The following is a 19,175-nucleotide window of genomic DNA, read 5'->3' as shown; positions in this document are numbered from 1 at the left end:
GAACAGCTTTATGGTTCTGCCGAATAACGCAGCCGATCTTTTATATGCTGCGGCTCAATTACTGCAGTTCACTTATACAGTTTCAGAAGGAAAACTGCAACCAGCATCATCACAGGCAAAACAAAAAGCCCATTCTCAACAGGTGCGCATAGAACAGGCACTGCACTAGTCTTTATATAATGAGTGATTTGGTTCCAAATGTCTGATTGTGTCTGAATTTGATTTGTTTGGTCCTTTTGTTGTTATAAATTTCACAATAGCCACTACAAAAGTTTAGTGACAACCTGCTACCTCACCTGTCTTACATGTAGTATTGCACATTGTTACTGGCATTACACTACGAGGAACACAAATCTCTTGTGAGTCTTGACGAGTCTAGACACACACATGCAGACACATCAAAGTGAGGAAGAGGAGAGAAGGCAATGCAATTAGCATTTACACACAGCCTTTACAAGAAAGCAGAACACATATTAAATAATAATTAGGACTTCAAGACAAAGACGGAAGCGAAGCCCCTGGTCTTGCTGCGCCAGACTCAACTACATCTGCCTTTGAAGATTAGTGGCACAAGGCTTATGTCACCGAGTGAAGTCCCACCTTCAAATGGACGCTGCTTTTCATTCAGTCATCTTCAAAAGCACACATTACCTGCCAAGGCTAAAAATACAATGTTCCGACAATGCAAATGGCCACTAAATGGGAAGGCGATGTCTGGCCAGGCCTGCAACTGGTTTCCTTTGGAAAGGTAATTAGCAACAGCCATACACCAAACACTCAGAGTTTCACTTCAAATGGGAGGTAATATGAAAAAGGGAATGTCTTTCAGGAAATAAAACATTCAGCATTACAGCAGTGATGAGCATGCACGACTTCATTTTAACTGTCACAATACAGACTTTTCTCATTTATAACTGCATTCATTTTGAGAAATTTGAGTTGAATCCTAATCCTTTTTGCTTCTGTGCTAAACATAAAAACCAGACTAAAAGGGAAAATAACAGACTTGCGAACAAAGAGGCTAACAAAGGCTACAGAGCACAACAGTAGCTGTACAGAAGTCTGAGCCAATTCTGTTCTCTTAAACTTGGATTTGAAAATTATGTGACATATGTTATATCGATATAAATGTGCTCACTGCATAGTAAATACCATAGACTGTATATTGACAACACATCTCAAATTATAACCACGACCCATAAATTAAGCCAAAATATCCAGGACTGCTGCCATCTAGCAGTAAAGACATTATTCGGGGCAAGAAGGCAGTAGAGTGTCGGCATTAATCATTATGTTTCGCCGAGGAATCAACAGAATCAATTGGTATTTACAACCAAATTTACCTGAAAAATTAACAGTTGAACATGCATTTGTGTGATAAGAACTACCTAAAACGGGAGAAACCATCTTTGAGAAAAATTTGTTTGGTCGTTGTACCAACAACTAACATGGAGGAGGTGGGGTTTATGACCTATACTGCAGCTAACCACCAGGGGTACAATTTTGTGTTTTTTTGTTTTTGTACCATTGTACCAGCTGCCTTCACTGGGCAATATAATATTGTGACAATGATGCTTATTATTGATATTATTATAAAACATATTATATTTCTTTAGTAATGACAGCTCCATCACTATCATTTAAACAATTCTCAAAGTTATTAAATTTCAATATACCTTATATAATGCTACACTTTTGAGAGTTGTAAATACAGATGTGAAGGCTGTGGAGAATAGCTAATCTGAGCCAATATCTTTTTTTCCTTGGTCATTTTCTAGAAAGAAAAATCTAATGACTATTTAAACCACTTTGTGATACAATGTAAATAATAGCAGGATAATATTGAGTGTGAGTAAGTCCACAGCGGTTATCAGTGCAACAAAGAACACATCTAACCCCTAAGCACTAAAAGCTCTAAAAGAGCTTTTTACTAAGGCAGGAGAGCATTAACAGGCCACTACCACTCCCACCATCTTCTTTTTCCATTAATTTGATTGCAGAGTCTTTCAAGGATTAGGCCATATCTAGAGACTAATCTAACCTATTACAAGGCTTTAATAATAACCTGTGTGTTGAGCTGGGGCCACCATGGAACGCCTCTAGGCCTAATTCCCAGTTCATTTCACCTCCCTGACTCCCTCCAGCCCTTCACTGATAAGAGCCTGCTTGGCTTTTATTTCCCAGGATGAAAACGGAGGCATGGGGAGATGGGAGATTGGACGGATAGACGGATGGATGCAACAATTTCACCCCAAATTTCTATCTGTTCAAAGGGGTATGGTATGAATCAGCTTATATCCAAATAAATCCACCCAAGACATGCATGGATGAGGGCAATATCTGCAGAATAAGAGATGTAATCTGTGTTCATGCATACTGATAGATATCTATATCTGCCTTTCAGCATGTGACAGTTTGCAGGGGGGACTGGCCAAGAGGCAATTTTGTCAGATGCAAAAAAAACATTTTATTTTTGTTTTGTCCAAAATCTATTCGGAATTTTTATGACTCACAATGAGGGTAGATTGTAGAGCAGAGGTGTGTTAAAAATGTCTCTTATGGTTGGAGTCATAGACTTGTATGTAAATATGGACGACATGACAGCTCCCCAAAAGTGAAGGATCCCGATTGCCACCTGGTGGCTGGATGCAAACTTAAATATCAATGTCACTTTTTGATATACATCTTAATCTGACTTGACTGATTTTGTATCAACAAAACCACGCTAGTGAGACTTCATCCCTGCATCTCCCCCATTACGCAGAACGACCCAAAATGACTCCATCATTGCAAAATGCTGGCATTCATATCCAGGGTATTTTAGCTTCATCTTAGGATAGTGGGAGTAAGTGGAGACATATTATTCATCTTTATATAGTCCATGGTCTGAGCATGTTGAAAGCACATAGCATAACTCAGTCATATCCAGTGCCATTTTCATGGCTCTGCAACGCAATCTAGGTTTGAGAAGATTCCACATAGGAACTATTTGAGTTTATATTATTTTGTTAGGTTAAAATGAACAGTGAGGAGAAGTAAAATTAAACTAGTCGCTGTGGTTGGAATAAATATTCAACACCTGTCACAATCAACATCTCTTGTTAAATTTATTTTTATAGTAGAATTTTGACTTGCATTATAATCGTGAAGAATCACTGCTGCCTGGACTGCATTCACTGACAGCATTTTTTAGATTTCTTCAATCTAGAAGGTTTCTCCTCAATTGCTGCACTCGTGATGGACGGGTGGTCACAGGAAAGTGGAATCTGAGTTCTGTGTCCCATGTCAGGAGATGGAAACTCTTGCTTAAACTTTTGGTCAAAGTTTAGAAAATATATAAGTTTTGGGCAAAGATATAGTCAGTCTAATGCCACAAGCCAGCCCATAATCTTCCCTTAAACTAAGTGTTAAAGTTCACAAGAACAGATGGTAAAGGGAAGTAAAACTCGTCTGTTTATTAAATAAGACAAAGCGGCTCACCACTGAACCAAACAAAGAAGATGGTTAAATATTGGCAGTAGTTTTAGCACTGATTTTTTTTGATCAAAAACACAGGAGACGGAAAAAAATGCATGTCAACTCAACTAAACGGTAACAAAACAAAGGAACGGATGGTTAGGCATTCGGATGGTCTCGTCTGGATTGGGACTGAGAGCTCTTTTATTTTATGTTATAGACAAAATAACACACATATAAAAGCAAAGCAGATCCATAACACTAAATTTCACTGTGTCCACCTGGTGAGACTTCTGACACTATATTGCTAATAACAACCATCCTGCAGGAAGCTGTGGTAGTGAAGCCTTTATCTAATGACAGTCACAACACTGGCTTAGGATGAGCCGGTCAAAGTGAAATGACCTCTTCCAAATTAAATTCTGTGTTGCATCAGAGCAGGAGTACATGATAATCACATTAAAGCATATGGAGGTGGCTTTTCATCCAACCACTGCCAGGCTGTGGATCATTTCAACTGTGAGGTCTACCAGCTCTGCCATGGACACAAAATAACAGCCTGTTGAAACACCCCAGAGCTGTGAAGACACAAGAAATTTGACCTCGTAAAAAATGTAACTATCTATACAGATTATTAGAAGATGACAAAAATGAATCTGATTATAATGAAGCTTTACACTTTTTTCTGTAACTGTTGCGTTACAGCAGCAAATATACTGCTGCTGAGTGTCTGAGCGAGATCTTCATAAGGTTTCACTATGATCTTTGCTGGTTATCTCCGGTGTGCGACTGTGAGCATGGTGCAAGCCATGTGTGCAGCTTGAATTATACCCTGCACAGCCTGCTACACAACAACAAATTATTTGCTATCAATATTTTATCAGAGCCCTTTCACACCTTTATTTTTTTTAACAGCAAGTGTTTGTGCGATGTCACCGGGGAGAAGCTGAGCGCAGAGAACATAGCGAGGGTGTGTGTGTGCTTTTGTGTGCGCGCTTTTCGCAAGGAAGTTTATTTTTAGCTCACGTGCCAGAGCTTAAGGGCGGAGATCCATGGAGGCTCGTGCAGAGGCAAGCGAGAGCAACAGTCTATTTTTAGACTGCGGCTGACTCTGTAACCCTTTGTTTGCAGCGGCTGCAGAGGCAGCAGCTCATTCCATCCCCGTCCCACTCAATATGATGTGCTGCAGCAAAACGAACCCTTACAGCCAATTAGTACATGTGGATAGGTATGGGAGAATGCTTTTGTACAGATGCTCGGGATGTCATTACAACTGAGGCTTTGTAGACCGTTACCAGAAATGACAGAGGAGGCTATTTTTATCTCCTCTACTGAAACCTAGAAGCTGTTTTTGGTGCATTTTTCCATTAATAGACAGCAGATAGAGGCAGGGCATGGCGAGATAAAAGGGAATGACATGCAACTAGAGCCCCCAGCTAGGATTGAACTAGGGACAGTGCAGTTTGTAAATAATAACACACTACATTATTGATAATGGAAGTGAATTAGACAATCCAATGAGAGCAGCAGGGGGGGCTTCACTATTGCATGAATGTCAAGAGTTACAGGTGACTGGAGAAAGGAAATGTCAAATAAATATTTGATTTTCTTTTGTATGAATGTATAGATTCAGTGGAGATCAAACAGATTTGCAGAAAACCCAAAAATATAAAATGATGCCTCAAGTGATGACCAAGAGGTCACAGGCAGCTGGATGGAGTGATAGTAGAAATACAGTGCTGTGAGAGGTACATGTGAATGCAAAAAGCCACCTTAACTAACCCACCTCCAGACAGCATGCAGGGCTAAAACGCCCCCTAGGGAACGCAATAGTTCAAGAAAATGGGGGGAGGGGGAATAAAGGAAAGAGAGAAAGATGCTGAGGGGGAAAAAATAGCAAAAAAATGACAGTGGTGTGATGCTGAATCCCTGGAGCACCGGCAGATGTACATCTGAGCAGTCACTTCTCATCACTGTCAGAAGATCCTTTGTCCCTATCCTCAGTGGATGCAAATATGTTGTGATTAGAGATGATATTGTTCAGCTAATAGAAGCATGTAAACTATTTCCATGGAGTGAGGCTGCTTCAACTGGCTGTGTGTGTGTGTGTGTACAAAATGAGAGTGCTCACACTGGGCTGGGATTTTTGAAGATGGGATAACTGACTGCAGATGCATTATGTGCTCTGCTGCCATAAAATGTAGCAGCCGAAGTGGAAAGGTGGTCACCATGGAAACAAGCTTTGTTTGAAAAGCTTATGCAATGAGGCGTGTCTGCCATTGCGAGCGCCAATCCAACAGAGCCAAACAGCATAGCCAATGGAGAGGATACATGGCTAGAACGCCGCAGCAAGCGCCAACTCCCCACCACTACTACAGGGGGTGTTAATGAGCTGGCTCTGCGATGATAATGGTGGCCGGCACTGGGAATAAGTAAGCACCCAGAGGGGGTGATGCTGTGATGAGATGTAAACCCCTGAAAGGCCTGTTTAAATCTGCTGGGAGACACAGCTGTGGTGGTGATGATGAAGAGTTGGGGGCTGGGATGAAGATCGTCTGAGAGCATCGTGCTGCTGGCGAAGGAAAACTAGAAGACTTTCAAGGGCGCATCATAACATTTAGTGGCATCACGACTACGACAAATATTTAGCTTTCGAAGAGCTCGCTCGGCTTAAAAATCAAACCCTTAGTAACAGCAGTTCTGAAACAATGATATTTTTCGGCTAAAAATAGCAGCTTCACAATTTGTTTATCCACTGGCTTGGAGTAGGGAGCGTGGTGCCACAGTCATTCCCACTCCTCACCAGGAAGCTGGTTCTTGCACTATTTCAATTTGGTGAGCAGGTACGACCTCATACAAGTGTATGACCGACAGACAGTTGCATCTGCAATTCTTCATTCAAATCCGGCAAGTAAAAGAGTAATGTCGAACTGTCTTAGAGAGTCTGATATTCAGCGAGGAAACAAACAACAAATGGATAATAACCAGTGTTTAGTTGTGTTTCAGTTCAGTGAGTGGGACTAGGGTTTATTTTTTCCCTCCATTAAAACTACTCAATCACTCTGACATGGAGCCCAACAGAATTAATCAACACATGTGGCTGCAGAGGGCGCTGTGGCTGAGTAAATGTTACATAGCATTGATTGAACATATATAGCTTATTAGTTGAGGATTAAAGGGAAAGTTCACCAAAATTAAATAGTTAAATACAATACAGTTGGGTCAGATTTGGAGTTTTCTCCCTTTTATCAAAAGTGTGGTCTTTCATTTAGAGATCAGGACTTATTGATTTCACATTCAGATTTAGTAATGCTTTACTCAAAACCTTGCGCTCGCATTCAATTAGCCCCTGATAGTGCTTCGATTTACTCTGCTTAAACTCAAACATTATGCTGCTTGGACAGACTTCCTTTAAGTCAGTTCTTGTGCTCATGTTGCTTGTGTGAATCATATGGATTATTGGATTTTTTTTGTTCAACAATAGTGTAAAAATTCTCCAACAACAGAATGCCGGGTGAAGCGATGACAAACAGAATTGCACCATTTGAGTGCAAGTGCACGGTTTTGGTAGCCTGGGTGCCAGAAGAACTTAGCCCCGCCCACAACATTTTTTGGTCGGGAAGAACGGTCTGGAGTCGCTCAGGGAGGCGAGAAATGATCTCCAAACAGAAGCTGTTACGGACCAATCACATTGTCGGGGCGGGCTTTATACGATGATGGACAGATGGTCAACAGTTACGTAATCAACTACGTCATCAAAGAGCGCTTGGGTTGACTTTGTTTTCCACAAACATGCCTGCCGCTGGAGAGCTGATCGTGTTGGTAAGTTCTCCGTGTATCCTTAAATTCTTTTTACAACACCGGCAAAAATCGTTCTTCATCTTCTTCTTCTACTTCTTCCAGCGTGCAGTTGAGTTCTGTTGACAGCAACTTTGCGTCGCTCAACATACATCACATACTACGTTGCTCTGATTGGTTGTAGGTCTATCCAATTGAGCGAAGAGGCATTTCTTGTCCTGGTTTGGTTGAAACACGCCCCATAATCACAGCCCAATGGAGCGGTCTCAGACTAATATTCTGACTAGAATCATGAGTATGACAACGTCAGGCTACAGTTTTGGGTGAAAGCATTTCAAAATTTGACGATCTGACCAAAAAACCTTGAATAAAGATATGTAGAAAAATGGTGTGTGTGTTTTTTTGTTTGATCAAATTCGTCTTTATAATTTAAGTTCTTTATCAATATTCAAGACTTGCTTTATACTTTACTCGGGGAAAGTTCATTCTTGACCTTGGACATAAATAGTTTCCTATTTCATCTGCTAAGGGATGTTGATTAAAGAGATTTGTCAAAAATTTAGCTTAAACACTGTTACTGCTTTCGAGCTGCCGCTCATTCAAGGATATTTTATGTAAATGGGAGCAGCACTGCAGCATAACTTGGAAAAGGAGAACGAGTGAGGAGTGACAACAATGGAGAATTCCCATAAATGCCATGAAACACACAGTGGAATCTAAGATGCTGAGGATGGGGTAAGAGATCATACCACCAGGAGGTAACTGAAGATGTTTTCCAAGTTTTTTATATTTGAACAGCTATCAAGACAAGGGCCTGGGGGCAATCTAATCTTACCCTATACAAAGGAATCACTCAGTAAACAACTTGACTGACTTAACAGTGAGTGAGCTAAACCCACATAATTGCATTGCTTAAGAACTTGTCTTATGGAAATGACTTCTTACTTTTGATTCATATTAATTCCAGAGATTTAAATTTGCACCATCTCATCATAATATCCTCATTAGATTAAAGATTCAGTTGCAGAAAGGTCAGGGCTGTCAGGCGGTACACAGGATCGCTCCCTTTCCCTCAAATGAAGGAGTATAAAATGAGCGACGGTGAGATGCTCATTTACATGCTGTTTATGCAGCGCAGTGACCATTAGACCCTGATCATTTATCTCGAACAAAGCCACCGAGAAAATGTTGTAGGGGAATTAGTCATGCCACCAAAACCATTCGGAGTATGCATGGTGAAACATCCTGATGAGTGACTGTAAGGAGAGGATCAATCCTCAAACTTGTGACATCATACTTTTCCCAGAGATTACAATCACAGAATCACACATCTTATAACAATGCATTTACTCTCAACAGCATATCAATAGTGTCAATTTCCTCTCAAAATAACCTCAGTACTTCATGTCATGGATTCCACAAGAAATCTTTTCTTAGAGATCCAGCTCCATGTTGACATGAGTGCATCACATCCTTTCTGCAGATTTGATGCTTACTTTTAATAAGGCCCATTTCCATTTATGCAGCCAGTGAGGTGATCAAGACACTTTGGCTTCACATTTGGAGGCGGGCGGTCACATCATCCATCTTTATATACAGTCTATGATTCTTCTGCTGCACATTCATTTTGCCTATCTCCTGATCTATCACATCCAAAAGGTTCTACTGGAGTCACACATCTACTGAATGAGGAGGCCGCTTAAGTTCGTGGTGCGTCAGATAGGGATACATCCTATTGATGAGTTATGAAGAATCAGATTATACAGTGTCAGCTATTACATTACTATGTCCCCCTCCACTAAGAATTGTGTTCATATATTTGTTAATACAGTTTAATGTTTGAGTACTACCGGTTTAACTTCTGAAATTAGATATTTAGAAATTTAATTATTTTGAATATTTTAATGAGGGATTGATGGATGTCATGTCAAGCAGTTGTAACAGACTTTAAAACATTTTATTGAAAATTGGCATATAAGACACAAGCTATTAATAATTTGTTTATGTTCTTTGTGTTCTCCTCATTATTTTTTTAGCTTCCTGTCATGTGGCCTTTGTGGCCTAATGATGTGTGTTATGTCCAAGGCATTTCAAGCCTTATCTGGGAACCGGAGAGAGGTTTCTGTTGCTGATCTTTATCATTTGTCCATTGGGAATTCAACAAAGTCACAAGAGAAGGTCCTTTTTTCAACACGTCTGATGGAAGACATAGTATCACTAAATTTCAAAAAAAGGCAACCACTCGCAGTGGGATTCTGTCAAGTGCCTTGATGCAAATACTGTTTAACCAAGATTAACATTACACCAGTAAAATCTCCACAATCTAATCATCTCCCAAAAGAGAAAGGTACACACAAAGGTACTTCATGTCCCGCTCTCTCTCATCTGCTCTGTTCAAAGCAAACATTAGAAAAACAAAAGTTTGGATATCACTGCGTGGTGTCACAGCAGTCGTTAGGAACCTTGTCAGGCTGCCCAACTTCAAAGTGACTATTCACATTCTGAGGTGCTTCCCTTTTTTCCCCTCTCCATTAAAGAACCCCATCAAGGGTATAAAGACCTTGTACAAAACATGTCGGTGAATGATATGAGAAGATGAAAGCAGCTCTCTCTCACTTAACCTGTTACCCTCTCTTCACATGTCGCCTTCACAGAGAGAGAATACACACACCACAAACTAAACCTCCTGCTCAAACACAACCCATGAGCTCTATGTATTCCAGTAGAAGTATTGCATGAATGTAAGTTATCTCCTGTCACCATCTAAAACTACTTAAATGTACCTGTACTAGAAGATGGAAAAATCTGCCTGTTGCTGTTCTCATGTTACCCTCATACCGGCACCACATCTAGAAACTGCTAAAACCCCCGTTGAGGCTGCTGTATTTCCTGCCATGCCTGAAGGCTCTTGACCCTGTTTCTATTTGTATAAGCATGAAAAGGCTCAACTGAACTATGTCGCAGGAAGAAAGTGTTGATGATTGACAGAGTCATTTTCGCGACTGTCGGATTGAAGACTAAGCTTCACCGGTCGTGGAAGACGACTCCAGGAAACATATTGCCCTTGACACCTCATTCATCATAGAGCAGGAAAGAAATATGAAATGACAGGGCCATCTGATGTTGAGGGAGTACAAGTTGGAGAGATGAGCACAATATGGTTCGGCAGACAAAGATCTACGAGTCATGGCCCTGTTCTCTGTATGCAAAATGCTACCCCACTCTGAATGACGGGTGCATGCGCTACGTCAAAGGAAAGGATCAGCATGTCGCCAAAGCTGAGCCGGGGATGAGAGAGGCTGCCTCTACTTCTCCTCTGCCTCTCCTGGGGTCTCTGCAGAAATATTGAGTCTCGTGAAAAGAATCGATATGCTCGATCTGAACTAATCATCTGATAATTAATGTATGAATCTGTCAGGCTTCAAGAGAAATCTCCACAGGATGGAGGAGCTGATTGTTGAAGTCAAAGGCAACAGCTGTGTCTACAGGGAATGTCAGTCAAAGGGGGGGACCTGTTGGTCTATATATACTACATCTGCAGTTGTTACCAGACTTGACATTTAGTGCCTCACAGGCACATTGTGTCACATTGGATCAGTTTCTGGAGAGGCAGTTTTTTTTAAATCATTTATAGAGCTGGTCCATTATGTATTCTGACCTCTACTGAGGTTTATATGTATAGCATTAACTTTAGGTTTGTATCAATGAGATGTAGGTGAACTTAATATTTGTAGCTAGAAAAAAATGTAAAACGTATTCTCAAAAAGAAAAGTAAGGAAAAGTACTCAACGTCTGAGGGGTCCTGAGATGACTAATGAGTGAGGAAAAAAAGAGAGCCAGTGGAGCTCATAATATTTAAAATGTGACAAGGACCAATCAGACCTAAGAGACTCTTGTTGAGGAAGCCAGAAATTCTGGATATGGGTGTTGCCCAAATCATCATTTGAAGCCAGAGTCTGCAAAGTAGCTGTAGATTGTGGTGTGGAGCTGTGACATCAAGGTTCCGACAATACACAGCATCAACCAATCACGAGTCAGTCTCAGCTGTCAATCATGACGTTCCACCCCATTTTTATTGCATCAAATAACAAATTTTAAAAAAGCGTATAAGAAACAGTGGCAGAAACCATTTGAGAAAATGTTTCAGATGTTATACATTGACTTTTTGATTTAGTCCAGGACCCGTTCATTAACATGGAGGAGACTGGTTTATGACCCCATACTGCAGCCAGCCAACAGGGGGCAATTAAGATGCTTCTGTGAATTGTTGTTGACCTTTACAATAAGTTTACCGTTAGAAAGTCAAATTTATATGTAAAGTATAAGTAGTGCAGGGGAAATACAGTGCAGAGTAACAGAAAATACCCCCAAAAAGTACAGGTATAACAAAACTCTAATAAAATAAAGTACTTGATTAAATGTACTTCTTTACCTTCCTCAAATGTGTGTGTGTTAAAGAACCAGAGTCAACATACAGTATATTACACATTCATGCAAGTTTTGTAAATGCTTAAAGTCCGGCAAAGTCGTACATCGTGCTTGTGTTCCAGACTGAGCGGTGGGTGGTTAATGGAAAACCAGCATGGGAAATTCAGATCAACATCTCTTTTAAGAGGCTCCTGAAAATGGCAAAGTAGCAGCACAGTCTGCCTTTCATTTATTCCTCCTCAAATAGCCTCATATTTAAGGGGTACAAGACCAGGACAAAGACAGGAGCATGGATTTCACCTGCAGTCTGTCTTTAAGCAGCGATTCCACTGTGGGTATTACAACACATTAACTCCATCAAGGTAAAAGCTGAGACTGTAGCTCGTGTAGCTATGGAAGTGGTTTATCTACAGAAACACCACACCTCTGTTCAAAGTAACTACATGAATAGTTACGCAGAAAAGCAGCTTAATCCACAGGAAGCTATTTTACTTCAAGAGAAGAAGAGACCAAATGATGTGAAAATGTTGAACGCTAATTATTTCAGCTACAAAAAGATGTGTTTTAAGCTTGAAATCATTGCCATCAAATACTGATCAGAGCGGAAACTACAGCGGCAAAACCACTGAGTCTATTGAACTGAGAGAGGGCGTTTTTGTTGCTTCTGAATTTAATTTTTTTATTTCTATGGGAATTTTTTCTTTTCTTTAAAATGTTACAGTCTATTATATAGTAACAGTGTCACAATGGTACATATAACATCACTTATGAATACTTCAAACAGCGCAGGGTGTGTAATGCCGGACCTTTATTTACCTATTGCTTAAATGTGAACAACCGTAAGCAATCATATATTTTAAGTTATTTGATTTCTCGTTTTGTTGAAATGCAATCATTCCTTGATTATTAATCGATTAAATAACTTTCACTCAGAAAAAACAATAAAACATGATGAGTAATATTTATGTTATGGTGATGGCTAATGATTAAAGCGCAATTGATTTATGAGATTTTTGAAAAGAAAGGAAATCAAACAGGTATGGCGATACGTATTTCATGCTTTGTGGATACATCAATAATAGTATGGATTTGTTTTGTCAAATTGTTTTTGGATTTCACTGATCGGAACGAAATTAACTTGATTCTAAGCTACACTACTTTGTTATCAGAATTTAGTAGGAACTAGTGGAATTTTAGTGTAAATGTAATTGGCAAAAAATGCACTATTTGTTAAGTTATCGCACTCTCCCCCTGCTGGTTATGATGAGGAAGTGATCCTTGACCCCAGATGTCTGGTCTTTTTCTCTCAGGGTTTACCTGGTGTGGTCTGATTACAAGGAAACCAATAAAGAAGGGACCTGGACTCACTATCTCTGAACACAGAAGCAGCAGTTAGTATTTTGGTGACCTGAAGATATAGAGTTCTCTTTGTTCTTTCTTTTTAGATGGATCTGGTCTTTCTGTTTTCACCGCTTTAATTCTGTTGATTTAAGGTTTGATGTTGGTTTAGTTTTAGAGGGAAGACTGCAGATCCACCCTTTGTGGGTTGTTCTGACTGGCCTCCCTTCTTTTGTTCATTTTGACCAGCCCACGAGCCTTCTGTTGTTTGTTGTGAATGTGGATTATGGTTACTTCATCTTTTGTTTCTTAATAAACAGTATTTCTGCCACTACTGTATGAGTCTTTTGGTAAATTTGACCTGTTTTGTCAAGAGCCTTTTTGGGATCTGTATCAGAGCTGTTAAACTAAACTGCAGGAGAAGGCGTGCTGCTTAAAACATAAGAAAAAAGTGGTATTTCTGTTTATTTCATGTTTTACTTGAAGCAATGTTATCGTCTCCTCATGGCTTCACACAGATCTGTTGCCATTGGACACTGTTCTTCATATTTTCCCTACAATTTCCACCTTTTTCAATATAACTTTCCCACCTCAGCCAAGTGTAAACCTCCAGTGATTCTGCTTGGTGTATTGTGTGCAAATTGAAAATGCTAATAAAACAGGTGGATTGAAGCCCAACTAAAGATAAAAGCAGCTCCTGGCTAATCCCAAAAGGCACGGAGGTAAATAAAACTTTATTTCCAAAAACACATTGAGGAACTTCTGAACTTTTTTGGATGGATCCTAAAATAAAATACAAATAATGCTACAGTAAGCTTGTTGATGTTAAAGCAACATGCATCCACTGGAAAAATAAATACTCCTGACCTGAGTGATTAGATGTTTTGGCTCAGGTCCCACACCCCCCCTCTTATTTCCTTCAAACAATGACGTTCCACCCCTAAAGAGAAAGACCTATGAGTCACCAACAGTGTGCCTCTGCTTGTGGCTAAAAATGCACCAGAGAGACGGTGCTGAAAGGAATCATTATTTTTCACTTTCAAGTGAGCTGAGCAAATGTAAGAGAGAGCAAAAACTACACAGAAAACCTGGTTTTTCCCCTGTTTTGTTACTTTTGTTTTTGGCTAAAACTAAAAACCCAGACTAATACAATTCAATACTAAATTTGGTACATATAACTCGCTATTACTAGCTCTAAATTCTAGGATATAATTTTGTCCTGATCCTGTTTTTACCCTGAATCTGAGTAAATTATTATTAAGCAGTTAATGTTTCATTTATTTTATGTTATTATACAATACCTGCCGTGGTATCGAAATGAAACAGCTGCAAGGTGCCTAAGAAGGCAGAGCTAAAATCTTCACAAGAAATATACACATACTGTAAATACAATGGCGTCACGACTTTTTGTGATTTACTTAGTTATTTATGAATTATAATTATTTCACAGTGCACCCTGAAGGATTGTGTATTATATCTGTGCAGAGATTGGTCTGGCAGTAGTTGTGTTTTGTGACAGTTTTGTTTTTACACAATAAAGATTCTCGAACATATAAAACATTGGATGTAGATTAAACTGATAGATGCAGTTTGGAAAGTGCACTTTGTAGTGTCATTAAAAGACATACAACATTTCCTTTTTTAATTATTATTAAAATATATATATATAGTAGAAACAATTGAGTGTAAATAAATACTTTGTACTACTACTGCAGAGTCCCCCTTTGAATGCATATCTTTTTCTCAAGATATGCATTCCACATACAGAGAGACAGATTCCCACATTCAATCTACAATCACATCCTGATAATTTAATTACATGTGTACTCAAATCCATATGTTGAGGGTTTTTGAGGTAAGATGCCAGGTCATGAATGTTAAAGGTGGGTAAAGAGTTTGATGCACTTCAGAGAGACAGACTAGAGCACGCTGGAGTGGACCTCCACCTCACATCCTGGATATTGGACAACCTGACCAACCGACCCCAGTATGTGAGGATCTCGGACTGTGTGTCCGATACGGCTGTCTGGGGAACGGTTCTGGTACCGTTCCTTTTCACCCTCTACACTGCAGACTGTCACTATAACTCACCCTCCTGTCACCTGCAGACGTTCCCTGATGACTCCGTTGGCCTCGTCACAGATGAGGATGACAGGGAAAACAGATGACTAACGCAGGACTTTGTGGACTGGTGCTAACGGACTGTTTTCACTTTCAAGTGAGCTGAGCAAATGTAAGAGAAAGAAAAAACTTCACAGAAAAACTAGTTTTTCCCCTGTTTTCTCTCCTTACTTTTGTTTTTGGCTAAAACTAAAAACCCAGACTAATACTAAGACTAAGAACTCAGTCTCCCGAGCAGACTGTATCTGCTCAGGAGACTGAGATGGAATACAGTGGGCGCTGCTGAAGATTATGAATCTGTGGTGGCATCGGCCATTTTCTTTAGAATAGTTTGCTGGATTGGACTAGATTTTGCACTCTGGTGTATCTCTGGTTTATCTCTGGTTTAACTCTTGTAACTCGTACAATATTCATTCTGTATGTGCATTCCCAGAGGTGGGAAGTAACGTATTGTCTTAAGTAGATTTTCAGGTATCTGTACTTTACTCAAGTGTTTATTTTCCTGATGACTTTACTTTTACTCCCTACATTTCAGCCCAAATATCTGTACTTTCTACTCCTTATATTCTCAAAACTGCCTTGTTACTTGTTTCAACCGCCACGGAAGACAACACAACGTAAAAGCTGTAACAACACAGGAAGGGAAAGTAAACCGCGAGTAGGCATTGACTGAGTGTACAGTTTGTCAGACAGTCAAAAATACCAGCAGCAACATGGATGAAGAAAGTGAACCAGGAAGCAAATGCCGTGGACGACAGGACAGATTCAGAGAAGCAAGACATTCCCCATCCATTACATGAGCAGCAGAGTTTGGCGCACCGCAAGCTTGTACGCACGGCGCACCTCTCGCTCACACCCTGCCTCGGGAGACACAGTAACATGTGTGCTGTTTGGTGGGCCGAGACCCTAAGCGTCTGGAAGTTGGTCAGGCTTCTGTACCGGTAATGATCTTTCCGCAAGTTCACCTACGGAAACCTTGTTATGACTTTTACTCCCTCTAGATATTCAAGTTTGATTGGTTCCAACAGGGCCATGACCGACCCGGGCGGGGCCGATCCCAGGACCTCACTAAACCATCCAAACGGTAGCAGCGAAGAACGGTGTGTACAAAGGGCAGGGACTTAATCAACACAAGCACACCCCCCATCCATTTGTTCCCTGTAAAAAAAATCCAGGTGCTCATGCATGACCTCGGTTCAGTTCAGTCTTTATTATTCTGTCTGAAATTTGGCTTGCAGCAAAACTAGACTGTGTCCAGTGATTTGTTTTTCTTCTCTGTTCCAGCACTGTGCAGATAACAAAGAGGAAAACGAAGCTATTTTTTATGCCTACCTAGAACTTTTCTTGTTTTGCCTAGTTATCAAAAGAAGCATCGTGTATCATTGAAGTTAAAAAATCTGTTTTACTTTTGAACTTGAGTACATTTCAGTGCCTTTACTTTCTTTCTGTTACATGACTTAAGGAGTTTAATCAATACTTCTACTTTTATCTTTTTTTACACAAGTATTTGTACTTTGATTACTTTAGCCATCTCTGTACAATCCACTCCACTGTATATATTCTCGTGATGTATTTATTTGTTTTTCACTTCAGCATTAAGTTTTTATTTTACTACAAAAAGAAAAGAGATCAAAAAGAGAATTGGAAAATCTGTGTAATCTGACCCGAAACATCTGCCCTTGAGTTGTATTTGTATAGAAGTCAGATGTTAAGACTAAATCATGTGACTATAGAACTTTCCACTCACCTCTGGCACTCGCTGGCATGGAGAACCAAGTCCTGGTTGTTCTTGGCACTGACGGTGAGCTCATGCTCTGTTGGGTTGAAGATGTCGAGCAGCAGGTGACAATGGCGAGTGCTGTGGACACATACAGCAAAGTTTGTTTCTGTTTCCACAGACCATTACGAAATGGTGCTCAGCCCTAATGTCTTTATACATTATACACAACAAAATAGCAACAAGCTCACCATGATTCAAGCCCGAAAGGGTCTGCCCATGTAACCTGTGCATGATGACTTGCTAATGAATGTGGCTGTTTATAATTTATGCACAAGTTACTTTCTAAAAATACAGAGCCACATGCACGCACAAGGCAAACGCATGAGATCAAGAGAGGAGACTGTGTGAAGCACCCATCAGTCCTTGTCATAACATCAAAGGTGGCGGCGCTTTCATCAGGCCCACAGGCCTGGCTGGAGCAGGCCATCTCCACATCATACCAGGCCTGCTTTTCTCATGCAGATCAGAAGACAGCCAATTTGTGATTTAGATCAAGACTGGAGAGATGACGCAAGGTTTTCAAAGAGTTAATTTTAACCCCCGAGTAGTTGTTTTTTTTCCTTCCACGTTATGAAACGATGAAAGGAATGGATCTCTCAAACCAGAACTGCAGCCAGTGTGCTGTTTCTGGATGTGTTCACAACAGATTTAAGGATATGACTACATGCTGAATAGGATAAAATATTGTGTAACATCCACCACAGACACAGAGGTTGATGAGGAAGCTACGCACACTGCTCTTATATGGCACCAGGAGCATTAGAAATAGTAAAACATAAAATAAACATATATTTATATATAGTTTGTGCCTGTTTTGTATTGGGCTGCATAATACTGTTGTTCATGGTGTTGCCCGGGAATAAAAATGTGCTAAAAATATATGGAATAAAGGTGGGGAAATTTAAGCAAAGTGATGAAAATGAAGTGAAACAGAGTGAAGTGACAACAGCTTTGAAAAAATATGATACATCTACAATGACATTCTGACATTAAAGGTCCAGTGTGTAGGATTTAGTGAAATTAGATGAAGTTCAGGAATAAGGTGACTGAAAATAATTATGGGAAAAAGAAAGACCTAACTTAAAGCATTTAGATATGAAATAAATACAATAACCAGCCTATGCCTTCCACAACCAGTGCATTTTTTTCCTGATTAATATGAGGGCACAGTGACCCTTGACATTTGAGGCAACTGGTCAAAATGTGAAGAAATGCCTTAAAGGTCGGACTTCCGATGTTGAGTGAGGCCATGTTGTCCCAAATTTGAAAGGATTCTCTCGAGGCTTTTTAAAGATTATTTGTTCACAAAGCAACTACGATTTTGTGAGGTCACAGTGACCTTTGGCCACCAATTTCTAATCAAATCGTCCTTGAGCCCAAAAAAATATTTGTGCCAAATGTAATTAGACCCCCAGTGGGTTTTTCAATTAGTTCACTAGAACATAAGGTCGCAGCGACCTTGAAAATTGACCTTTAATTACCAAAATCGAATCTGTTCATGCTTGAGACAAACTAAAGATTTGTACCAAATTTGATAAAATTCCCTCAGGGTGCTCTTGATATACGATGTTTTACGTGATTGTGATGAATAGCACAACCTTAAATAAAATGCTTCTGGACACTGTCTTTCACTGGCCTTAAGGCATTAACAGATGAAGTGAGGTGAAATTTAACAAACAATAACATGAGAAAATCAATAGTCAAGTTATAGACCCTACCTGAGCTTTATTTCCTACTTTGAATAACATTTAAGTCACTATAAGTTTCTGAAACATTATTCTGAACAAATCGTCTAGAAAAGGGTTTTGGTTCTTTCCTTTTATTTATTAAAATGCACCACCCTCAGATTTAAACAAGGGGATTTTATAGAGCACACTCCAAAGCAATTACAACTATTTTTATTCAGCATGAACAGAAAGCGGATATGCAAACTTATCCTTTGTGCAAATGAATTGCTGCAGCCCATCTATCAGCCGATCTTCCCTCCAGGTTACACTAAGCCCCCCTCCCAGCCAGCATCTAGCCTCTTAAATCTCCGGGTTAATGGACGCTTAAGTTGAGCTTTCCCAAGTCTCTAATAAACTGCTGTTGCAATTAACAGAGTTTTGTTTTTTTCCAAGGCCAACCAGTGTTTCGTTTACTGTCTCGTTGTCTTTGTTGGTGGACATGATTAAGGGGCTGAGTGGGGCGAAGTACTGATTTATAGACCAGGGAGTTTGGCAGAGGTGATCAATCAGACCACCTGTTTAGGAAA

The 19,175-nt window shown here is 39.9% G+C and overlaps 1 protein-coding gene across 1 annotated transcript in view; it reads right to left on the bottom strand.

Annotated features, from left to right (window-relative positions):
• Positions 1 to 19,175, bottom strand: part of trappc9 (trafficking protein particle complex subunit 9) — a 185,423-nt gene that overhangs the window by 69,895 nt on the left and 96,353 nt on the right. Inside the window, exon 19 of the mRNA XM_061092741.1 lies at positions 16,889 to 16,999. Coding sequence (XP_060948724.1) covers positions 16,889 to 16,999 — 111 coding nt within the window. The remainder of the gene's footprint in view (positions 1 to 16,888; positions 17,000 to 19,175) is intronic.

The sequence above is a fragment of the Limanda limanda genome, chromosome 19, assembly GCF_963576545.1.
Source record: "Limanda limanda chromosome 19, fLimLim1.1, whole genome shotgun sequence".
Taxonomy (NCBI): domain Eukaryota; kingdom Metazoa; phylum Chordata; class Actinopteri; order Pleuronectiformes; family Pleuronectidae; genus Limanda; species Limanda limanda.
Note: the sequence above shows the minus strand (reverse complement) of the source record. Positions and strands in the feature narration are given on the sequence as shown.